Source organism: Peromyscus leucopus, chromosome 13 (assembly GCF_004664715.2).
Source record: "Peromyscus leucopus breed LL Stock chromosome 13, UCI_PerLeu_2.1, whole genome shotgun sequence".
NCBI lineage: Eukaryota > Metazoa > Chordata > Mammalia > Rodentia > Cricetidae > Peromyscus > Peromyscus leucopus.
The window spans coordinates 4,089,161-4,114,566 of NC_051074.1; the positions used below are offsets into that span (position 1 = coordinate 4,089,161).

The following is a 25,406-nucleotide window of genomic DNA, read 5'->3' on the forward strand; positions in this document are numbered from 1 at the left end:
TAGCCATGTCTTGTGTCTTCTGTAGTGTGTCCCCTGCCCCAGCATAAATTTAGCCTTTTCTTTGTGTAACACAGCTTTGTCCCCCAGTGAAGGGAGATGCTGAGTCAGCACCACACCCCTTGGGACACCTGTGGACCTACTCAGAGCCAGCTTGCCTCAGGGAGCCTGGAGCAGGGAGGGCATCAGGACTGAGGCCAGAGGCAAGTGTGACGGTTAACATCATCAACTTGACGGGATCTAGAATTGCTCAGGAGACAAGTCTGTGACAAAACTTGAAACTTGGGTTGATTGAAATGGAAGATCCACCCTAACATGGCGAGTGTTACTCCATGGGTTGGAGTCCTGGACTGAATAAAAGGGTGAGAAGCAGTCTGAATACCAGCATCCATCTTTCTCTGCCTTCTGACTGTGGGCAGCCACCTTACTCTCCTGCCACCTTGTCTTCCCCAAAATACGAACTATTTATTTTCACACTGTGATCCAATTAAACTCTTTTGTTTGTCTTTTTGAGACAGGGTCTCTCTACACAGCCTCGCCTGTCCTGGAACTTGCTCTGTAGACCAGGCTGTCCTCGAACTCACAGAGACCCACCTGCCTCGGCCTCCTGAGTGGTGGGATTAAAAGTGTGAGCCACCACCGCCTGGCTAACTCTTCTTATGCTGTTTTTAGTGGGTGTTTTATCACAGCAAGGAGACCCCCCGACACACACACACACACACACAATGCAGTGTGGCTGCAGTCCTGTCCATGGACTGCATGTGGCCTCGGGACTGGCTGGGTGTAGGTGAGGTGCGGGGACTGCTCGGATTAAGCAGTTTCCGAACCAGAGGATCCCCTGACCATCAACTGGGGGATATGAGGAAGAATCAGAGACACTTAGATAATGGGGAAGAAGCAGGGAGGCCGATGGAAGAACAGAGCCTTGACCTTAGATGCTTGTGGTGGCTACATCTGCAACTAACTAAAACCCAAATGGCTGGGCACTGTGAGGGAATTTTTACTGATTAAAGTGGGAAGACCCACTTCTAAACTGGATCTTTGAGGTGGGAAGGAACACCTTTAATCCTGATCTTTTGAAGTGGGACGATCCACCTTTAGTCTGGGCCACATCTGCTGGCAGCCACATAAAGGATATAAAAGAAGAAAACTGATGCTCTTTGCCTGCTGCTCTTGCCCCCCACTAACAAGTCCGTTCCTCCACTGGCATTAGAGCCGACTTCTTTGAGATTCTAGCAGACACTGAAGACAAGCTGGAACAGCCAGCCCTGTGGACTGAGCAGCCATTGGATTCTTGGACCTTCCATTGGTAGACAGTCACTGTTGGACTAGCTGGACCTGTAAGCCGTTCTAATAAATATATAGCCACTCTATAAGCTCTGTTTCCCTGGGAAACCGGACTAATGCAATTGTCCTGTCAGACAGAGTCCTAGCTGCCTCACACTCCTCCATGTCTGCTCCTACTCTCCCGCCTGTGAGATCTGTATGTTCTGCTTTCTCAGCAGACTCAGGGCTCAGCCATTTCTCTATAGTTGTCTACTTTGACTGACGTCCTAAAACCCAGACTCTGTACTTCGTCTAGACTTCGATGTCAGGTTGGCTCTGCAAACTCCCTGAATCTTTGATGCTTAAATCTTCAGGGTTACGTTGGTGGCACTCAGCACCAGGGGCCTACAGATCGGGGACTGAAGACAGATGTCCTTTGCCTGCCCTTCCACCTCCCTCACCTGAGACAAAAGCCCTGCCTCAGGGTCTGGGAAGTCCCTTTATATCCTCTCAGTGGAGGGTTGGGCTCTCTCAGACAATGGATCATCTCAGGGGTCCGGGCTGAGTCCTCACAGAGCCCTACAAGGGAGAGCAGCCTGTGTTTCCTCATTGGCTATAGACTGAACCACGCCCCTCTGTCTCAGTCAGGGTTTCTACTGCTGTGATGAAACACCATGACCAAAAACAACTCGGGGAGGAAAAGGTTTATTCCACTTCCATCTCACAGCCCATCATGAAAGGAAGTCAGGGCAGGAACTCAAGCAGGAACATACAGGCAGAAGAGTTCTTAGGTTCTGAGGCTGGAGGTCCAAGGTCAACATGCTGCTGCCTGGGAAGGCCAAGGGCATGCGCACATGCACCAGAGAAGTCTGACTCACTCATAAGGCAGAACCCCCTCCACTGATAATGAACCCATTTCCATCATAGCAACAGAGCCCTCAAGGCCTCTCCCCCTTTAAAGCTCCTCTCAACACTTCCTTGGGGATTAAGTTTCTAGTCCCTGAACTTAGCTGCTCCAACACAGAAGCTCCAACCCACTTGCTTATGTCTGGAGGAGGGCGCAGAACCTCATGAGCTACAATGTCAGAGGCCTTGGGGGTGTCCTGACGCTTTGGGGTTCCTTAGAGGCTGTGGGAACCTTACCCATTGATACCATTATCCAGCCTCCATGTCTTCAGTATACTTCAGGGATTACAGTGGCCTCTGAAGACTGCCAAGGACCAGTCTGAGCTTCAGGTGCTGAGCACTCAGCTCCCCAGACACTCTGAGGGCCTATGGGTCAGGGCAGTGGCTCAGGTGAGAGGGCAGGCATACAGGGACAATCCCACAGCCCCTCTCAGCAAGGGGTCACGGGAGCAGAGGAGTCCCTCTACCCCTGTGATGTCTGCTTTCTTCTCTGGTCCTCAAAGCAGCCACACGGGGGTGGGGTAGGGGTGGGGCACACCCCCTTTGTCAGACATTCCTTGTCTCTAGGGTGATCAGTCTGCAGAGTCAGAGCTTGTGACTGGCACATGCCACAGGCTTGAGAGTGTACATAAGGGTCTGAAAAGCTGCCTCTAGCCAAGCAGAACCTCTGAGCAGGAGTGAGGTGTTAAGGTGAGTCCAGGCTCATGACTGAGCCGCATGGCTGAAATCTTGTGAGCATGGGGAATGCCCACAGAGCTGGACCCTTCAGAGGCACCGTTGACAGCTGCCTGGGTACAGTGCCCAACAGAGAGCGACCACAACTTCCCATGCAGCCACTGTGTCATGCAGGAGCTGAGGGTCTCAGGTTCCCTGGTCCAGAACACAAACCCAACCCTTGAAAAGTGTCCCATGTCACAAAGCCACTGACGGAGTATCTGTAAGATGACCTGGCTAACAGAATAGCGTGCACAAGCTTTCATGCTGTAGCGGGACCATGAACAGGCCTGGCTGTCAGAAGTGTGCAGACAGAAGCTGTAAGAAGCAGCCATTTTCCACCCCACTCACGAGCCAGGAGAAGCAGAGTGGTATCGAACCCACAGGGACGAGGAGCTGGGGCACTCACACATGGCTGGGGTCGGGGAGCAAGGGTTGCATTGTCCACAAACTTTAAGACGCCTCACCTGCAACCAGGAATTCCATATAGCAACCATGATGCCCTCAGTCCTGAGACGAGCACACGTTCTATTTCTTATGGTATAAGGGACGGCTTTGATACATAACAAATCCGAGCGCAACTGTTCATCACCAGGGACCGGCTACACTATGGGACAGCCACACACTAAGCCCCATAAATTTGGGGTGTGAAGAATAGATATGGAGAGATGTGATAAACAGCTTGCTAAGTGAAAAGAGACGAGGTACAGAAAAATAGTCTGCCGTTTATCCAGCAACCCTGTCTCCCTCCCTCCTCTTTTTCTCCCACTTCAGGAGAACACAAGGACCCCAGGGGCAGGGGTAAGAGGTATTTTATTTTTTTGAGATCTTATTTTTAGTTCATGTGTTATGAGTGTTTGCCTGAAAATATGTCTGTGCAGCACCTGCCTGCAATGCTTGTGGAGGCCAGAAGAGGACGTCAGCTGCCTAGGACTGGAGCTACATGTGCTTGTAAGCCATCACACAGGTGCTGGGAATTGAACCTGGGTCCTCTGTAAGAGTGGCACTGTTCTTTGTTTGTTTGTTTTTTCCCAAGACAGGGTTTCTCTGTGTAGTTTTGGAGCCTGTCCTGGATCACATGCTATAGACCAGGCTGGCTTCGAACTCACAGAGATCTGCCTCCCGAGTGCGCCGCCACTGCCTGGCAAGTGGCACTGTTCTTAACCGATGAGCCATCTCTCCAGCCCAGAGATATTTTTGCCATTTTGGGTTCTGTATCAGGTGTACAAATGATCACTTCTGCTTCTTTGCTGGGGCTGTCTTTGCTTGCTTTCTACCGCGAACAGACCGGAAATGTGATGTGTTAGGTGATAGCACACCTTAGAGCAAGGGGCCAAACTTTCTGTCCCTTGCTATTTACTTAGGACTTATTTGCAGTGTTGTTAGGGTTTTCTTCATTCAGGGATCTGATAAGATGACGTCACGGCTAAGAATACTTGCTGCTCTTGCAGAGGAATGGAATTCAGTAGAAACATCCACATCTGGCAGCTCACAACTGCTTGTAACTTTAGGTCTGGCATATCTGATGCCCTCCTCTGTCCTCCAAGGTGCACACACAGACATACACACACTCGCACACTTACACCACATAATTAAAAAACAAACAAGTCTTTAAAAAAAATCCAAATGAGTGGGGCAGTGGTGATGCACGCCTTTTATCCCAGCACTCCGGAGGCAGAGGCAGAGGCAGAGGCAGAGGCAGGCAGAGCTCTGTGAGTTTGAGGCCAACCTAGTCTACAGAGTGAGTTCCAGGACAGGCTCCAAAACTACACAGAGAAATCCTGTCTCAAAAAAAAAAAAAAAAAAAAATCCAAATGATTCAATTGGGGTTGGAACATAACCTAATAATCATAATTTAAGTGTTTGTGGTTCTAAGGATCCAACTCAGTGCCTCTCATGTCCTAGGCAAGTGCTTTATCATTGAGCTACACATAGTCAATAATCCAAGTTTTTGTCTGCCATATAACAATATGAAATACTTTCCTTCTAAAATAGTTATAATTGTTGGTGGGGGTGGGGGTGGAAATGTCTGCTCTAAGGTATGAAAAAAAAGGTAACACAATAAGTGCAAGTCTTATTTCAGTGCCTGAGCAGACTCAGACTGTGGCGACTGGAGGGGCCCCTCCCGTCTCCAGAAGAATGCGGTCCGTTCCTGTCTGGGCAGGCTGGGTCTCGCAGCCAATCCCACTGCCAGCCTGCAGGCCACTCCACCTGTACTGCCGGGTCTCTGCTCCTCTGGGGATGTCCCCAGATCTATCTAGCCTGCCCCCTAGATCAAAGAAGTCCCTTTGCAGAGACAGGGTCCTGAACAGAGTTGGGACGCAGGTCACCACAGCCAAGGCAACAGCCCCAGGCGCCTCTGGCTTCTTGGTTTCTCTCCACGCCAAGCGGCAGGCATGCACTGTCGAGCAGGTTGAGGTTTTGCTGGGTGGAGAGCCCCACCCTCCCTGCCCATTCCTCCTCCCTGATCCGTAGTCTCCTTCCATCTCTTCCTGCCACCTGCTAGAAAAGCTCCGGGCCCTCCCTGTTGAGACACCCTATACATTTTTTTCTTTTGAAGCTCAAGGACAGTTTTATTTGAGTTTAAAGGGCAACAAACTGTAAGCCTCCGAAGGTACTAGAAGAAAAAAGATGGAAGACAAAAAGGGGGGCGGGAGGGGCGAGGGCAGAGCCACGCCATTTCAGTTGTGTTAGCGTGAGACTGTAGACAGGAAGTTACATGGTGGCGAGGGGCTATAAGAATGAGTGAGAAAGCCCGGAGCACCAGGAGACGTACATGGAGGCTCCAGGCAAAGAAAGTGGAAGAGAAGCAAAAGGCAGTTATGTCTTCCGAGTCAAGGCTCAGAATGACGGACAGACCCAGCTGAACCCCACAGCACCTTGGAGTCACCTCCTCCAGACACCTTTTATACATGGCTTCCTCCTGGCCTTTTAATTTGAATCAGTTCTAATTTTTTTTTTTTTTCAAACTGCCCTGCTTTTAAACAGTGACTCAAAAACCAAGGACTTCTGAGCAAGCTAGCAAATAAAATTCAATGGAGAAATCCTCCGGCAGTAGCGCTTCCTTCCTACCTGCAGCCTCTACTGCACACACCTTTGTTTTAGATCCTGATTCTTCTGGGTACAAGTCAGACTCAGGCTTACCCAAGGTTGTCATGGGGATGAAGGGGCCATGGACATTTGCCACTTACACAGCTAAGGAACCAGAGATGCTCTGGTTTCATGCTGACTTGGTGGGACCCAGAGGCTGCCTGTCTTTCTTTTCAGCAATATGGACTGAAAGAGAGGTCTGGGGGGGGGGGGGCTGGAGAGATGGTGTAGCAGTTAATAGTGCTTACTAGGAAATTATGAGGACCTGAGCTGGAATCCCAGTATCCATGTAAAATCACATCTTTGCTACTGATTCAAAAAATAAAACCTGAACACCTCAGGGTCCATTGTCAACATAGAAAGCACACATTAAGAGAGCTGAAGCTTGGGTGGCAGAGGGCTTGCCTGGCATGCATGAAGTCCTGGGTTTAACCCCCAGCATTCTGTAACTGCCTGGGGTGGTAGAAGCCTGTAACCCCAGCATTTAAGAAGTGGAGGCAGAAGGAAACGCAAGTCAAGGTCATCCTCTGCCATTCTGAAGTGTGGAAGACAGAACGCTGATGCCACAGTGGTTTGGAAGTTTTGATTATCAGTGAATTTGACTTCACTTCTTTCATTTACTTAGTGGACACTCGTAGTTCTTTTAAAAAGTGTGTGTGTGTGTGTGTGTGTGTGTGTGTGTGTGTGTATTTGTGTCTGTGTGTATATGCACATGTGTGTAGGTACGCACAGAGGCCAGAGACACTAGACGCCCCTGGAGCTGGAGTTACAGGCAGTTGTGAGCCATCTGATATGAATCCTGAGAACCAAACTCGGGTCCTCTGCCAGGGGACTGCCCACTCTTAAGCACTGAGCCCTCTCTCCACCCCTATTCTTCTAGTGAACAACTCTGACCATTTTTCTCTGAGTGGTCCATCTTATCGTTGTTGATAGAGCTCCATAGCTGATTGGAATCTGAGTTCCCTAACACGTATGAAAATAGGACATTTTTGTATTCATCTCACATCCATCCTTGTGTTTAAGACGGGGTCTCTCAATGGCCTGGAACTCCGTTAGGCTAGCTTAAGCGAGGGCTTCCAGGGATCCACTTGTCTCTGCTCCTCTCTCACTGTTGCTGGTATTATGGCCACACCACCATGCCTGGCCTTTCACGTGGGTTCTGGGGACCCGAAGTCAGATTCACACACTTGAGAAGGAAGTATGTTACCCAATGAGCCATGACTCCAGGCCTCCACCATCATTTAATAGTAGAGCATGGGGCATTATGAGTACTTCCCAAACGCAGCTCAGGTACCCTGAGTTCACAGGACCATCAATGTAGCATCCTCACCACCGTCAGTGAAATAGACTGACACTGGAAAGCCAGCCCAGACTCACTATGTACCCATGGTTGGCCTCGAACTGGAGATTCTCTTGCCTCAGACTCTTGAACGCTGGATTACAGATTTACAGATGTGCATTGCCACACCTGGCTCAATTTGAAGTTTCTACAACATTTACATTTTATTTTCTTGTTTTACTGTAACAGAGATAGACTATGCATGAGATTCTATGACTTGTACAATCAATAGATACTAACAATAGATATAAATTTTCCCTTTTTAAAATGAAAGTTTATTTTATATGTATGGGCATTTGGATAGCATGTATGTCTGTGCAATATGTGTATGCCCGATATCCGAGGACACCAGAAGATTGTGTTGGATCCCCTGGAATTGGGGTTACTGATTGCTGGGCATTGCCATGCATGTGCTAAGAACTGAACTCAGGTCCCCTAGAATGGGAAGCCAGTGCTCTTAACTGTTGAGCCATTTTTGGTGGTATTTATGGTCCCTGGAAATAAACACCACTTCTCTTTAGAGCAGAAACTGAAGTCTCAGGTTGGGCAGATGACTCAGTTGGTAAAGGTCCTTGCTGCATAAGCCTGATGACCCGAGTTTGACCCCTGGAACCCTTATGGAGGTGGAAGGAAGAACTAACGCTTTGACCTCCATGTGACTCAGTGGCACGCACAGCCATGCACATTGAGTATGCACATCCACACAACAACAATAAATAAATTTTAAACTATGTTTTAAAGAAAAGGTCCACGAGTCTCCAGCAATCCTCCTGTCTCAGCCTCTTGAGCGTTGGATTGCAAGCACAAGCCACCACACTGGCTCTGAAGATTTTGACTGAGGTGGCTCACGTCCTCTTTCACTGCACTGTCTTTGGAGGACGATGAGTGTTTGACACAGACCACCCTGTGATTCCTCTTCAGGCCCCCATGTCCCTGCTGTCTCCCCTACAGTACAGCATGTGTGTGGCAACCTGCTGGACCCTAGGGCCCCATCCGTCAGGGCTCCACCCGCTGAAGTGAGCCTCTCCTCCTCTTCAGACACCACCCAAATGACTAGGAAGAAACACATAAGCAGGCTGAAGATTTTCTAAAAGAGGAAGAGAGGATTTTCATGAAGGAAGACAGCTGTAGCAGGGGGGGAGCCCAGGGACTAGGAAGGGGCACCTGCTTGATCTTGAACTTGGAAATTCTCATGATCTGTGAGGAGCAATAGCATGAGCGGGAGAACCCTGCCATGGCTCGTGTCCCCCTGAGGCTCACACAAGGCCCGGCTCTCAGTTTGGGAGGTGCTTGGGTTGCCGAGAAGGGAACAGGGAAGCCATTGGGGGGTTCTGCACCCTTTTCTCTCTTCGTACAAGCTGGGTTGCCTTCGGCTTCCCACTGTGAGGTGAAGCAGCATGGGCCCCATCAGATGCAGCTCATCTGAACCTCTGAGCTCCCAGAAGCTCAAGCGGAACACACATCTTTATCAACGACCCAGTCTCTGTACTAGTGTGTCAACAGAGGCCGATACAGAGAGCGGCGTTGTACGGGTAAGCCAGTGTCACACAGCTAAGAGGTGGCAGTGAAGAATCAAGAGGTCGGTGGGGACAGTACAGGAGAGTAATCATTCTCTCACTTCCCCTATGCTACACTGTGGGGAAAACGAAAAATGTCAAAAGAACTACTATCCAGAATGTATAAAAGTCACTCCTCGATCAAGAACATCAGTGCAGAAGCCCACCAGAAAAGGAGGCGTGAGGCTGGGGTACATGTAGTCAGTTGGTGGAATGTTTTTCTAGCATGTGTCCTGGGTTCCATCCTCAGTACCGGCTAAACACCGCACGTCGGCACATGCCTGAAATCCCTGTACTCAGGAGGTAGAGGCAAGAGGATCAAAAGTTCAAGGCTGGGGCTGGAGAGATGGCTCAGCAGTTAAGAACATATACAGTTCCTGCATAGGACCTGGGCTTGGGTCCCAGCACCAGTGTGGCAGCCCACAATCACCCCTAACTACAGTTCCCTGGGATCTGACCACCTTATTCTGACACCTGAGGGCACCAGGCACACATGAGGGACACAGACAGACACACAAGCAAAACATGCATGTAAAATAAATATTTAAAAATAAATAAGATAAAATACTATTTTTAAATAGCTCAAGGCCATTCTCTGATACCTAGTGAGTTTAAGGCCAGCCTGGGCTACATGAAACCCTGTCTTGAAGAAGAAGAGGAGGAGGAGGAGAAAAGAAAAGAGGGAAAATAAGATACCTAAACAAGACACACTCTTCATTCAATGGACTGGAACTAGAGATATGGGTGATCACAGCCTCTCCCACAGTTGGTAACAGGGTGAAACTCCAGTATCTTTACCACAACACTTGGAACCAGCAGAGTTTCTGACTTCAGATTTTCATTTTTGGGTTTGAGGATATTTGCATAGAAATGAGCAATGTTGGAAATGAGGCTTATTTAACTACGGAACTAATTTATGTTTATAAGCATTTTAGGCACACAGCTTAAAAAGTAATTTAAATTTAATTTGTGTGTGTGTTTGTCTGTGTGTGTGTGTGTGTGTGTGTGTGTGTGTGTGTGTGTGTGTGTGTGTATGTCTGCAGAGGACAGAGAGTGTGTTGATCCTCTGGAGCTGGAGTTTACAAGTGATTATGAGCAGACCAGCATGGGTGCTGGGAGCCAAACTCTAGGTCTTTAGGAGAGCAGCGAATACTCTTAACTGCTGAGCCAAATCTCCAGTCCCCTAAAAGTAACTTTACCTAAAAACGTTTTCAACGGTTTTACATGTGAAATGGTTTGCTGGTGTAATGTAATCGACATTCTGAAATGTCGGCTTGTGGCATCATGTCTGTGCTCAAAGTTTCTGATTTTGGAGAATTTTAGATTTATGCTTTTCCACGTGGGGCTGCTCAGTCCACACTGCCTTTGGAATGCCCTGTGTTGGGATCTGAGGTGAGACACACTTTCACTGCTGCGAGGTGCCCGTGGTCTTGCAAGAGTGAAAGGATTTACCACACACAGGCCACCCTGCACTGTGTCCACAGAGCACCCTGGCCAGCCAGGGAGCACCACTGATCGCTGGTCATCTGTGCTCCTCATCCTTATTCAGGCCACTTGTTAACTGCGGTTGTTCCCTTTCAATGCTGAAAAGCAGGCAGGCGTAGATGCCGAGGGGATGGGCTATTTTGAGACAGCTGGGAAGAGATCCCTGGCTTGCACTCTCATGCCCAGCAGAACAGAGGTGGTTTTCACAAAAACTCAGCTGAAGGCTGCGAGGGGTCCAGGGAAGGCGCTGGCCTTGTCTGCTTTTGAAAAAATAATGAAAACGTGTTGGTGGGCTACTTATGGAATTTTAAAACATTTAGAAATAAGTGGCACCTTTATCCACCTGAAGGGCCTTTGACAGTGTTTTCTATGTCTGATAATATGGTGGCTTGGTTTTCTAACCCACTAGAGAGTTCCCCGGTGTTCATTACCTTTATAACTGGGGTATGTGCAAGCGACCCACTGTATTTACGCTATTTAGTTTTCTTTGCTTCTGTTTCTGTTTTAGTTTTTGAGGCAGGCTCTCGTGTATTAGGGACCTCTAATTGCCTATGTGGGTGAGGATGACTCTGAACTCACAGTCTTCCTGCCTCTGGCCATGGTGTGCTGGAGTCACAGACATGTGCCACACGCCCAGTCCCACTGCTATGCCCTTGTCCCCTTCCTATGTTAAACACAGAGACGCGCTGGAAAAGGTTCATATTGTGTTTCAAAGTTTTAAATATATGAATTGATCCCTAAGTTTCACTCAGTGACAACAACCACCTAAATAAGGTCTTGATGTGGCCCCATGCTAGGTAGGATGTCAAAGTTTAAATATATTTCTACTTGATTCTGCCAGACAGGACACACACACTGAAACCTAGGTGGTCCTTCAAAACTGCTTCCTTCCCCAGTAGCAGAGCCTGAACTGAACTGGGCGACGCAGGCAGGAGCTGGACTCTGTTTTGGTCATTATGGTCATTCCCCCCCCACACACACACACTACCCCCAGGGGACCCTCTTTCTCCCGTGACCATCCTCTCCTCTCTACTATACTTTCCTGGTACTTACAAGATCAAGATCATTGTTCAACAAAAACAAACACTTGTTACATGTTTCTGTTGCTGATAATTTCCCATTGATTATTTCTCACTGCTAGCAACCAATCATTGTGCTGCTTACTGGCGCCTCAAGGAGAGTGTCCAGGACCTTCACACAAAAGGTCTCTTGGATCCTCATCCATCCAGAATCCACATGGCCCCTAAATGTGAGAAGAAGCACGAATGACCCTGTCACCTGCAGAGGACTGCTGTCATCTCATAGTTCTGTACCACCTAGGGTTTCAATGTCACCAGAACAGAAAGACAGTCACCCTGTCTAACAAAAACATCAACGCTTCTAACACTCAGCATGAGCACCGAGTCAGACCAGAAAGTGGCTGGGTGGTTTGTGACCTGTGAAATGTCTCGTTCCCTATCTGTGTTCGACAGACATGTTCAGCCCTGCACTGCTCTAGTGAGCCGGCTGGGAACCTCAGCTCTGCAGAGGACCCCTCAGACTCCCCGGATCTGCTGCCCACCTGGGAACCTGCATACCTCCTGCAGCTTGACCTCCTCGGGCTGAAGGATGTCCAGCACACCGCTGCTTTGGATCTCAGGAAGGTCTTGCCAGAGGTTGAACCTGGAGTGGGGGTTGCTGAGCAGGCAGATCTGAGGCAGAGCTCTCCTCTCAGGTGGACTGGCCAGCTCCTCCTCTTCCTCTTCCTCTTCCTCCTCTGGGGTGTCTTCCCCAGCCTGGGACCCATCCGAGTTGCTTTGTATTTCTGCATCCTGTTGCCTCCGGGTTTCGATTTCTTGGAGAGTCGATTTGTCTCTATACTCTTGGTACAGGAGCCCTGAAATCAAAGAGTTACACACAGACAAGCACAGGAGGTCAGGCGACGGCCCCTTCGAAGCCCCATGCACACACAGAGAAAGCCAATGGCTCCAGGCCTCAGCAGCAGGGTCTGGCCCCGCAGAAGAGTCCACCCATTGCCTTCATTGCTGGGGAAGATCAGCTTATGTAAGTTTCCTCTGACAAGCAAAGAAATCCCTGAGTCGATTCAAAATGGCTTTTCCCACACACACTGGAAAAAACAAGAATGCAGACCTTGATGTGTTAATAGGCATGCATGCAAAATTGATGGAAATGTCCAGTTATGCTTCAATCTCCCCCTAGGGTCCTTTCCCCAGCTTTCAATGTTTCAATATTAAAACCTAAGTCTGTGCATCCCTGAGCCAGGAGTGATTCTGAGTTTTCATGTTGAATCAGTGTCTCGTCAAATGAGCCCAAAGGAAACTCTTTGTCTGCCACTCCTGGGTATTCCCTGACCAGTTGCATTTAAAAACCAATGTGACCCAAATCTCGGGGGGCAGACTAGGGGTGCTCATGGATCAGTGTAAACTCAGCACACCACAGAAAAGAAACGAGAAAAATAGTTGGGGTATTCTGGCTGCAGAACAGAGTGGCAGTCCCTCCACCCAGGCTGGCAGGGACAAGGGTGTGAGATATTGCCCGCCAAGAGACGGTAGAAGGGAGTCACCCCAAGAGTCCTGTGGGTCGTGCTATAGAGGTAGAACTCTGCCCTAAGGGCCTGTGCAGAGCCCAGATAGGCATGCTCATGTGTCTGTGGGCATGTCGGGGAGGATAGGGCCCATGGCATTTCCAAGGACAAGGTCATCAATTAAGTGAAGGCAGGACCAAGGCCCTAACCATGGCATGGTTACAAGGTAGAAGATGAGCCCTGGCAGCCAGCTGGCACTGGATCGCCAACAACATTCAGGTAACCAGTATGGCTCCATTGGCGGAGTCACGGAGCAGAGGGCTGGGGTGACAGAGATGCAAGGGTACTTGGGGTGCCAGGGGAGCCCCATCAGGCAGCTGGATACTCTGGCATGGAGTTTGAAGCCCTGGGAAAGGTACTTTCCTCATGCAAGATCCAGTAAGGTTAAGTGGGACCCCTGCAAAGTCCTGGGGTGGCGGTGGCGGCGGCGGCACGGACCTGAGCCGCCATTGCCTCTGCATGTGGCTCGGAATTATGTCTAAACAGTCGGAAGGGAGAAGAGAGAACTAGATCACCGAGGAAATCCTGACAGCGGAGGGATGAATTGCATTCATTGGCAGGGGTGAGTCTGGCATAAACCCATTCTGTGAATTAAATTACTTGCTTCTGACACTTGGTGACTCTGTGACATTATGAAGTCTTTACAACAAGGCAGGACAGCCCTGATTTCAGAGGACTGAGGTCCTGTGTTTTTATAGGTCTCCTATTTGCAGAATTCAGCATGGAGTTCATTGGCCAAAGGGATGCTAATGAGCATCAAAATCCATGTTAAACTCCACCTAGGTTATGCTCTTCTCCAAGAACTGTCTGTCACCTCAGAAACCAGGTCAACATACACACAACATGCATCCATGGGTGCTGGTTTGTGACCATTGGGGTGCACATGTGTGTGCATGTATGTGCAGGGCATACATCATTCTTCAGGGGCGGGACACCTTGGGTTTTTTCTTTTGAGATAGGGTTTCTTATTGGCCTGGGGTTCACCAGGTAAGTTAGGTTAGCCAGCCCGTGAACTCCAGGGGTACTCCGTGTCTGCCTCCTCAACACTAGGATTACAAACTGTGCTGGCATGCCTGACTGTTATGGGTTCTGGAGGTCGAACCCAAGTCCTCATACTTGTATGGCCAGCATTTTGCTGCCTCCCCAATCCTCCTCACTAATTATCACCCAGAGATTCTGACCATGTTTGCTGAGGCTTCCTCCAGACAACTTAGCAGAGCTTAGTCATGGTTGAACACCTTTTAAAATCACCATTTCTGAGCTTCCTGAAAGCGTCTAACTTAGCACGTTTTAAAGGCTCAAAAACACATCTTATGCCACAGCCAGAAAACTGCGGGCAAGTACTACCCCAGACTTCTCAGAGGCCCATGTGCTGACGGGAGACAAAAATACCAGCACTGTGGGTAGCTGTGTTGGAAATGGTATTTCTGAAAGCACTTCACAGTGGACGCCGCCTCTCCCTGTCCCCTCCCACTGCTGCTGCCTTCCACTGGAGAGGGGAGGGCTGGTCTGGACATTCTGTGCTCAGGGAGGTGGGCGGGGACTGTGGTAGTGGGTCTCAGTACCTGCGTATGACAACGGCGGGGGACCGAGGTGTCTGAATGCTGATGCTCCCTCACACACACACCAATTCCTATGCTGGGATCTAGAGCCCACTGTTAGAGTGTTAGGAGGAAGGGTCTTGGGGGAGTGGGTCCCCTAGGTGGAATTTATCCAAGAGACTGGAGGGTGCTTCACTGTTCCTCTGCCATGTGGGACTCTTAGATGATCCAGGAAGCAGAGAGAGCAGCCTTTACCAGACACAGCTCAGCTGAGGGCTGGGGTGACTGACTTGTAGCAGAACTCTGAGGGGACAATCTCTAAAACATAAATTACCTAGTGTTAAGATTTGGATGTAGCATTTTCCCCCAAAGGTTCGTGTGCCCATCTGATTGGTCTCCATTGCAGCAATGGTGAAGGGTAGCCTCACGGAAGGTAATTTAAGTGGCAAAGGCATCTCCTCTGAAAGGTTCCAGCAGAGCTTTCGATCAAGAGCAGGTTATTCTAAAATGAAACTGTCTGGTCCTGGACCTCCCTAGCTTCCCTCCCATAGTCTTGCCTTGTTACCATTCCTGTGTGTGGCATGGCCCTCGCCAGGGCCAACAGACACTGGTGCCCTGCTCTTACACTAATAAAAATGTGAGCCAAAGAACCACCTTTTTGCATAAAGGTCCCAGCCTCAGGCATTTTGTCACAGCGACACAAAATACAGCAAGACATTCAATCTAAGGTATGAGATAGGAAAAGGGGATGTCTTTAGGAGTCTCTTAAAATGGTGTCTGTGGTCCTGTGAATAAGAATGGCCCCCATAGGCTCATATATTTGAATGCTTGGTTGGTGGACTGTTGGAAAGGATTAGGAGGTGTGGCTTTACTGGAGGAGGGGTGTCCTTGTTGGAGAAGGTGTGTGTGTGTGTGGGGGGGTGAGTTTTGAGGTTTCATAAGCCCATGCCAGGCCTGGCATCTCTCTCCTCTCTCTGCCTACTGCCTGCCTGCCCGTGGATCAGGATGCAGCTCTCAGTTACTTCTTCAGGTCCATGCCATGCTCCCTGCCATGATGATAATGGACCTCTGAAACTCCAGGGAAGCCCCAGTTAAATGTGTTCTTTTGTAAGGGTTGCCTTGGTCGTGGTGTCTCCTCACAGCAACAGAACACAAACTAAGACAGTATCCATCCCCAGTAGACACACGAAGACAAACCGCCCTTCCTGCCTTTACAGACCTCAGCTTGAGGGCGTGGTTCCCGGAGCTATAACTGCCACCTCCTAAGACAAAACCCAAATAAAGTAGGGGGTGTAGGAAACATAGCTGGGTGACTGGTAGGTGAAGGAACCCACTCTTGAACCTTTTACCTCTCCCCTCAAACGAGACGGGCCACCTCCACTGCGGAGACCCTTTGCTTCTGGGCAGTGTTACTTCCAACCAACACTCAACACAAGCCATGTCAGAACTCATCAAAGGGCTCCACACTCTCCCCCGCCCCCCAGGGGCGCTCCAGCTTTCACCCTCCCAGGGTTACCATGATTACAATCATCTAACGCCATTTTTCATAATCTTTTGTTTTTATCTTAAATTGTCTTAAATCCAATTTCCATATAAATGGAACAGATTTATCTGTGCACCTTCTGTTCTCGCCGTACTGTTACTGTCTCATGGTTTGGTTTGGTTTCCTCTCTGTACCACCAGTAAGACCCTGGGCTGTTAACTCTCCCTGTCAAAGCTCATGCTCATGTGATCTGCAGAAAGGCTTTGCTCCTGATTCTTACTGAAATGATCTGGACTGGCTTGGTCATGTTCTGTTAGAGGGGGAGCCCCCAGTCCCTCTGACCACAGTGCCCTGCCCCATCCCACCCTTCAAAAATCCATCTTCCCGAAGAGAAAGCATTTTTCCTTTAAAGCTTCCAAGCCTACTTGTAAAGGGCAAGCTACTCACTTATTATTTAACAAGCAGTGTCTACGTGCCAAGCACCATGTTAGGTGCCGGAGACAACGGACAAACACACTCACATCCCCAGCATCCTCAGCCTGACTGGTAGAGAACCACAGAGACAAACCCAGAATTGGTGCGGTTTACCCTCAGGAGGCAATCTCCTAGCCTCCTGCCCCCCCCCATCCCCCAGGGCCCTGGCAGGAAGCTCTGAGCACAAAAGAGTAAGTAGCCTTCCTAAGAAGTCTCCCTACAGCTGGGTTTGCCCCGCTTCCTCCCTGGAGACACTGTGTCCCTCACAGGGTTTGGCAATGGAAGATAATCATTACATATTAAATGCATAGGAATACAACTATATTCAAAATATAAAATTTGTATTTAAGAGAATAGACTGTTGATGGCTCCAATGACATCCCAGAATATTTTCAAAGCAGCTAGCTAGCATCATTTTCGGATTAACAAGAGCTGTTCACAGGTGGTCCTGGTGGTAACAAATGTAGTTCACTATCAGCAGCATTTTTTTCGAATGTGAATGCTTCAGCTCTTGGGACACCTCAATCCTCCGAGGACTCACAGGACTTCCTCCCAGCTCTGGAGGAGCAAGACTCCCCAATTCTGCTCCCTTGGGTCCATCTTCGTCTTCTGGGAGCAGCGGCATTCCTGCCTCTCTCATTTCCACTCATGCAAGGAGGGCACAGCCAGCCTGGTTCTTCCCAGAGTGCCTGAGGACAGCTTCAACTTCTGGCTACCTTCCAAGTCCTCTCAGGACCTCCCTGATGAAGCCAAGAAAGGCTCCATCCTCTCTCCGGCCAGGCTACTCCCTTCCCCGTCTCTGGGCAGAAGTGACCAGAAACAGCATTTTCTACAGGAAAGGGCTGGACCAAAAGTGTTCTCCACGAGACATCAGGATCAAAACCCGCTGCTCCAGCCCAGCGTTGCCTCCACGAGGTCCAGGCTAGCCTGGGCTACGAGAAAATTCCAGGCCAGCCAGGGCTGCAGTGTGAGCCTCAGTCTCACAAACCCCCCACAATTCCCGGCTAAATTAACCCAGTCGTGCAGCACTAATAAAACACGGCAGTTCTGCCTAGGAAACCATTAGAAGCACTCATGTCAAAAGCCGCCTGCCAGCCCGCTAGCTAGGCTCTCCCCACCTCCCCAGAGTCCACCAGAGTCGCATGGCCCAAACGAGCCGCTCCCCATCTGGGACTCACCTATTTGTTCAATAAGGTTTCTCCAGGAGTCGGCGGGAATGGGATGGATCATCTGCAGGGCCTCGGTGAGCGTAGTGGGGCTGTCGGTGAGGGCCGGGCACTCCTCGGGCGTGGTCCCATTTCCAGGGGTGGAAGATGACTCGCTGTAAGAGAGGGAGGAGAAAGAGGGCCATTTATTTTCAAGCAACGACACACCTTGGCTAGATCGCAAGAGGCAACTCTCCGTCTGCACAAGCGGCTACTGGCCAGGGGTACTGCCCTGAGCGCGTTCAAACCGAGGGGGCCACAGTGGCCGCCACGTGTCCGGGCCGGGCCAGAGCCCTACACACCCTTTCTGTCACCATACCAGGGTGCGACGGGGTGATTCACTCCTACACCATTCCGCCCAAACCTTCATGTTTTTCGAGCTCGCGGGCAGGCGTCGGAAACTTGGCGTACCCTGGCCGCTCTGCAGCGTCGAAGGCCGCCCCAACGGGTCCTGCCAGCTCGCTGCCACCCTACGCCCTTAGCTGTCGCGGGCCCCCTGGCCCCACTCGGGGCTCTGATCCTCCAGTCCCAGAGACTCAGAGCGCAGAGAGGGGCGAAGGGCAGGATACGCGCGCTCTGGGTGTCTAGGGAGAGGGTGTAGGAGGCCATCCCACGCAGGGACTGGGTGCTAGTAACCTGGACCGTCCCGCACGGCTCTCAGGGTTCGGGGGAGCGGGATGCAGGTCCGACGGGTTGGAGTTAGTAGGGGCAGCAGAAACCCGGGGGTCAGAGACCCGGATAGGCCGCGGGGGTCCGTGAAAATCTCCCGGGGCGCGAGTGGGAGGAAGTAGGTGGGGACGGCGTGCCGGGGGCCGGGATGCCACCGGTCCTCACCTGCCGGGCAGGTGTCCCGCCGCCGAGTCGCGCGTGTCGCTCTCCGAGGTGGAGCTGTCGTGGTCCACGGCGCAGGCGGCGCTGAAGGCTGCAGCCAGCAGCTCCATGGGGACAGGCGACCGGGCAGGCGCAGGGGCCGGCGGGGGGCCAGGGCCCGGCCGGGGGCAACGCGCGGACTCCGAAGAGAGGTCGCAGCGCGCGCGACTGGAGCCGGAGCTGCAGCCGCCGCCGCCGCCGCCGCCACTGTCGAGCGCTCCCGCGGACGAGAGCGCGCCTGGAGGCTCCCGGGGTTGCCACGGCAACGAGGGAGGCGGGCCGGGCGCGCGCGGCGGGGGCGAGGCCAGCGGCGGCGTGGTGGGGGCGCTGGGGCCCGGTGCACCCGGACCAGGGGGCGGTGACTCCCCACATGGACCGGAGCCCCGCGGTGCCTGCCTCCCCCGCGGCCGCTGGGTGCCGAGAGACGCGGGGACAGAGGGACTGCCAGCTGCCTCCGCCAGTCTCCCCCTCCTGCTGGGGGGCCGGTTGCGGCAGCTCCGCCCTGGGTTCCTGGAAGGCGCGGGCAAGGCGACCCTTGGTCCCATCCCTAGATCTGTGCCTTGCCCGCAGCGGGAACCCTTGGCAGTTCCCATACAGCTGAGTCTCTTGAATCATGTCTCTATCACTCGGTCTAGGGAATGTATACCCTCTAATCCCAGTTGGAGGAGAAACAGCGGTGTCCCCTGCACTCAGGCTCTTGACTCTCATGGTGTGTATGTGCCGGGGGGGGGGAGGGAACCCCAATGCAGACGTCTCTCCTGAGTGGATGTGTCTGCTGGAACAATCTCTCCCAGCGACCCCAAGGGCTAGCAGACCGGAGTTAAAGAGAAAGATCGAAGTTCCCTGAAACCTCTTGTAGGATTTCCCCTGCTCATTGATCTCTGAGATCTGCGCCTTACTGCTGCTGGTTAGCTAGAACAGGGCTCAAAGTGCAGCTAGGCGAGAGAAGTCGGTGTGTGGCGTAGCAGAAGCTCAGATCCACTCAGAGGGAAGGGGAGCGCGGGCCAAGGCACGCGCCTCTTCCATCATGCGGCCAGCTCGGGTGTGACATGGGAATCTGGAGGTCCTGCTGCCCGGTCCCCTTAGCGGCTAGCCAGCCTACTCCTCTTGGTCGGTGTCCAGGTGACAGCCGCCTTTGTCTGAAGCAGCTGCAGCCAGTTCTGTAGGTATCTGGGAGTGAGGGTAGGCTACAATTTTCCTGCAAATGCCCCCTCCACACTTCACCTGTGGGCATTGGTTTAAAGGGACCGGTTCCTGAGGTTTTGAGGCAGCTATGTTAATGGTTGAGCTTGGCCCCCTTTTGTGTGTATGAGTATTTTGCCTGCATGCATGTATGTGACCAACGTGTTTGCCTGGTGCCCTTGGGAATTAGAAAAGGTCTTTAGATCCTCTGGAACTGGAATTACAGGTGATTGTGAGCCACCACGTAGTTGCTGGGAACCGAACCGCGGGTCCTCTGCCAGAAGAGTAACAAGTGCTCTTAACCACTGAACTGCTCCAGCCCCAAGCTTAGCTTCTTCTTGGATGAGTAGATGGGGGAGGCAGGGCAGGACAAGCAAGAGAAACGAGGGAGTTTAAGTGAAGGGAGGGTTCTTTTGCTGCGAAGTGGGGATGGTTATTTTTATTGACATTTGACACAGCCTAGCACCACCAGACTAAAGAGTCTGAATGAGGGATTATCTGTATCAGCCATGTCTGCGGGGGAATTGTCTTGATTAGGTTAATTGAAGTGGGAAAACCCAGTCTACCTTTGGCTGTGCCGTTCCCTGTTTGGGTCATGGACTGTGTAAGAGTGAAGAAGACCCTAAGCTAAGTGGTCGAAGCATGCACGCGTTCATCTCTCTGCTCTAGACTGTGGGTGTGATGTGACCAGCTGCTCCAAGTTCCCGCCTTGATTTGAGTTAAATAAACCCTTTCTCTCCTTAGTTACTCTCGGTCTGGGTGTTCTAGCACAGCAACAGCAGCAGCAGCAGCAGCAGCAGCAGCAGCAACAGCAACAACAACAACAACAACGGAGGCTGGGGGGGAGGGGGGCTGCCATTCCCGGTGGCCGGAGTCCATTAGATCCCACCTCTCCCTGACTCAGGGAGGGGGATTAGAAGTAGCATAAAGCCCCAGCCCCCGAATCCCGAAGCTGCAACTCCTTCCTCCTTCCCTGAGACACACAGTTCTCTCAAGGCCTCATGGGAGTTGAGAGACAGCCTCGGAGTCCTCTCCCCAAGCCCTGCACCTGCCTTTGTGATCCTGCCCCCCCCCCCACTGCGCCACCCAGCCTCTTCCTCTACAATTCGATTTGCTCCATGGCCATCCCCATCACTACCATCCCAGACTCTGCTCTGGCTGCCATGATGAACTATCAGGGATAGGATGGCTTCTGAAGCTGAGGTCTGAGGTTGGGCAGGGCAGGCTCTGGTACCGCATTCTGGCAGAAAGGGAGGGAGGGAGGGTCTTCTCTGGGGTTTTCTAATCCCATTTATGAGAGAGGTCCACACTCATGTGGTAAAAGCTTCCCAAAGTCCACTTGTCCTAATAAGATTATATTGTGGGGATCAGTTCAACATGTGAATTTGGAGAATACAAACCTTCAGTCCATAGTATTCTTCCACGGGTGCCTCCCACCCCAACTTTATTTCTATATACTCAAACTACATTTCATTCATCCAAATAACACAACAGTCCTATCTTCTCACAGCACCAAGCCTAAAGTCTCATCTAAATCAAGCGTGGTAGGGCAGGATAATTCCCTGGTGTAGCGCAAGGACCTGGGTTGGATGCCCATTCCCTGAGAAAAAGAAAAAAAAAATCAGCAATAACAAGTTAACTATGGTTAAGACTCAAAATCTGGTTTATCCTTAGGTAACACTTTTCACCAGTTGTGAACATCCAAAATCAAACATGATATGCCCTTCTAAATATAGTATTTGGACAGGTGGGGATTGATGTCCCAGTTCCAGAAGGGAGGAATATGATTGAAGAAAGAGGTGACAGGTCCCAAGTAAGAATCCTGGTGTGAATGCACATCTCAGTTGTCAGCTTAACTGGGTTTAGAATCACCATGGAAACACACCCTTGGGTGTACCTAAGAGGGTTTCCAGAAATGAAGAAGATCCACCAGGAATGTGGGCAGCACCATCGATGGACTAAGGTCCAGGCTTAGGGAAAAGGAGAAAGCTAAGCGAGCTGTTTCCTGCATCCCTCTGCATCCTGCATCCCTCTGCTTCCTGCCTGTGGGATGCAACCGAGGCAGACTGCTTCCTTCTCCTGCGGCCTCGCTACCGTCCCTCAGGCTGTGAGGTGAAGTAAAGTGAACACTTTATTCCTGAAGCTGCGTTTGCTGGGAATTTTGTTTTGGAAGCAAGAGCGGCAGCTGAAACACCTGCTCAGGCGAATTCCATGTGGCTTGGGCATGGTTCTCTCTGGATTGTGTCTCTGCCTTGCACATTACTGGAGAGGTAGCCCAGGCCTCCCTTGAGATCACCTAGTGGCGATGTTGCCTGGCCACCTGTTGGGGTGGGCCCACGCTGGGCTCTCCATGGCCTGCTCAGTGCCCCACCAGGGTTTGCAATGCCCAGGCCACAACTCTTTCTGTGTATGTAGGTGCCCTTAGATATGGGAGTAGACCCGTGGTTCTCCACCTCCTAACGCTGCGGCCCTTTAACACAGTCCCTCATGCTGTAACCATAACATTATTTCATTGCTGCTTCAGAACTGTAATTTTGCTACTGTTATGAAAGGTAATGTAAATATCTGACATACAGGATGTCTGATATGTGACCCTCAAAGGGGTTGTGACCCACAGGTTGAGAACCACTGGAGTAGAGGCCGCTCTGCCCCAGCCTAGGCACCCTGTTCTGTCACTAGCCAAGGGTCAGCCTTGGAGCTAGGCTCAGCTTCTGTGCCTCCTAGCATGTGCTAAGCTTTTACCAAGCTCCGTAGGTCCCCCGAACACCTCAGAGCAATCTCTTTTTCCCTGGTACCTGGACTTTCCTCTCAGGATTTTTGGGCCTTTCTCTCTGCTTTGCCTAACTCCAGGTTCAGGGAGAGACCTGTCTCAAAGGAATGAAACAGAAAATGATACATCAGGATACCTGATGTCCTCCTTTGGCCTCTCTGTATAGGTGTACAGGCATGATCCCCCTCCCATATACATACAACGTACACACACACCACTTTTTTTTTGCGCCTTTCCTGGAACTCACTTGGTAGTCCAGGCTGGCCTCGAACTCACAGAGATCCGCCTGCCTCTGCCTCCCGAGTGCTGGGATTAAAGGCGTGCACCACCACCGCCTGGCTTCACATACCCCTTACATGAAGTTACATACATAAAAATCAATTTAAAGTATTTCTCTCAATTAGTCCTTCCCTCTGTCCTCTTCCTAAGCTGTGGGCTTTATTTTAAACACTGCCAGTGGATCTCCGTGACCTGATGGCAAAGCCCGGCCTCCTCCTGCGGTCCTAGCCTCCCAGTGTCCCACTGCCTTGCTCTCTCGGGCAGGAGGATACTGCCCCGACCCCCGGGTTTGGCCTGTGCTTACTTTCCTAGGCTCACTAGGAACTGTTCCCTCCTCTAGGACTTGCTGCCTTGGCGATGTCTTCCATCGGCCCCTTCTCTTTATCCCCAGCAGCGGCCACTTGGCACTGGGATGCTCTGGGAACCAGGCATTCCTGGGAAGAACATTTCATGGGCAGTGAGCAGAGCCTGCTGATTTCCATAGCTCCACCCCTTAAATCCAGTGTGGCATTAAAAGGAAGCTGTCACCTTCACACCGTCTCTCCTGCACTGAAGAATAAAAATTCAACTTTTCTAAAAACCCAAAAATACCATGGTGAAATTACATACATTAACATGAATATAATAAAATCTTCCAGTTGAAAAACAAGCTAAAAATATGCTCCTAATTATAAAATCAGTTTAGAGACTCACTGAGTTCTGAGACATGTAACCTTAAGCTAAATTCCCCATGTTCTAATTCCCATCATATTTAGGGCTTATTAGGCAGGCTATTATTAAAATCTCTACTTCGCTGACATTTTGCTCTGAATCATTCACAAAGTAAAACACTAAGAGATAGTTCCACCTGGCAGGCACACAGTAGGTTCTCCACACATGTGTATGAATAATTTAATGTTAAGTTTTTAAAAAGAAATATTTAGTTTTTTAGGCAGTTTGTCTAAGAATTACTTATGTCTTCTTCTAGGTCTTAAGTGTTGGCCTTTTCTTTACATGGCAAACCCCAGTCTTTAGGTATTTTTGTTTGTTTCCCGAGCCCCCGGTCTTGTAGGTGGCTCATGGCAGATTTGGAAGCATATTGTGATGGCTAGTGTCCTAATTGTCAACTTGACACAATCTGAGGTCAGCTGAAGGGAAAAACCTCAGTTGAGGAATTGCCTTCATCAGGTTGGTCTGTGGGAAATCTGTGGGAGATTGTCTTGATTATTAATTGATGTAGGAGGGCCTTGCCCACTGAGGCAGCAGGGTTCCTAAGGCAGGTGGTCCTTGTCCTTAGAAGCCAGTGAAGTATGAAGCGGAGAGGGAGCTAGAGAGCCGGCCAGCAAGCAACCTTCCTTCATGTTTTCTTTCCATTACTCGTGTTAGTTTAATTCTCAACTCGACCCACATGAGAACCACCCGGAAAGAAAGTCTCAAGAAGGGGTGATCTGGTCAGTCTGGCCTGTGGGCATGCCTGTAGGGGGGTTGTCTTGATTGGCCAATTGGTGTGGGAAGACCCAGCCTGAAAGTGGGTGCACTACTCCTTGGTTTGGGTCTTGAGTTGTATAAAAGTAGAGAAAGCAGGCTGAGTACCAAGCCTGTGTGGACTTATTCCCCTCAACTCCCTCTGCTCCCGGCTGTGGCCAGCTGTTTTAAGTTCCTGGTGCTTGCACATGCCCACAGTGATGGACTGTGTGCTAAATCAACCCTTTCTCCCCAAAGTTGCTTTTTGTCAGAGTATTTTTATCATGACAACAGAAAGCTAATTAGATCACACATCATAGTAAGTCAACATGACTTTAGTGGAATAAGGAACCACTGTTTATTTTTTCTGAATAGGATGCAAGCAAGCACTCTACCCCAATCTACACACCGTGTCTGGAAGACACAACTTTCTACATACCCATTCTATTTTCAGGGTTACAATGTATGCTATCAGGCTATCCTATCTTATAGGAAAATGCCTTGCGTGTGTGTGTTTTTAATATAAAAGATAAAGATTATTTTTAAATATAAATATATTCCTCTGTGGTAGTTTGAATGTAATTGGACCCTATGATCTCATAGGGAGTGGCACTATTAGGAGGTATGGCTTTGTTGGAGCAGGGTGGCCCTGTTGGAGAAAGTGTGGGGGCGGGCTTTAAGGTTTCCTATGCTCAGGATACCGCCCAGTGTCTCAGTTGACTTCCTATTGCCTGTAACATGTAAGACTCTCAGCTCTTCCTCCAGCTCCACATCTGCCTGCATGACACCATGATGATAATGGACTGAAGCCCTGAAACTGTAAGCCGAGCCTCGGTTACATGTTTTCTTCACAGCAATAGAAACCCTAACTGAGACATCCTTCAATACACATTGCAAAGGTCTCAAAACTCCCAAGAGCATGTGTTTGTATCCTTCATCTGTAAACACAATTGTTTATTTCTGTTGCTTCATGGCATAACCTGTACATCTGAGATTGTCGTGTGTCATAAAAAATGTTCTAAACAAAATCAGCCAAGTTCTGTGTAGAGAATTCAATGTACCTCAAGAGAGGTCTGGCCTTTGCCTGACTCTTCCGGGAAGTGAATTCTGAGCTGTTGGAGGGCATGGCTAAAGCGTATGTTTGCTTAATTAGGGCTTCAGGTCACTCCAGATAAAGACAGGGCATTGGGACACAAGGTATGGGTTTAGACTTCAGAGCTGA

At 50.4% G+C, this 25,406-nt stretch overlaps 1 protein-coding gene across 3 annotated transcripts in view; it reads right to left on the reverse strand.

Annotated features, from left to right (window-relative positions):
• Window positions 1–25,406, reverse strand: part of Ngef (neuronal guanine nucleotide exchange factor) — a 99,644-nt gene that overhangs the window by 16,546 nt on the left and 57,692 nt on the right. For 2 of the 3 annotated variants that reach the window (XM_037210067.1, XM_037210066.1), the window contains exons 4-5: window positions 17,614–17,756; window positions 11,931–12,229 (exon numbers count right to left, since the gene is read on the reverse strand). In XM_037210067.1, the coding sequence (XP_037065962.1) occupies window positions 11,931–12,229; window positions 17,614–17,756 (442 nt within the window). Of the gene's footprint in view, window positions 1–11,930; window positions 12,230–17,613; window positions 17,757–18,474; window positions 18,740–25,406 lie in introns of those variants that run through there. The other variant, XM_028876267.1, reaches the window with a different exon arrangement.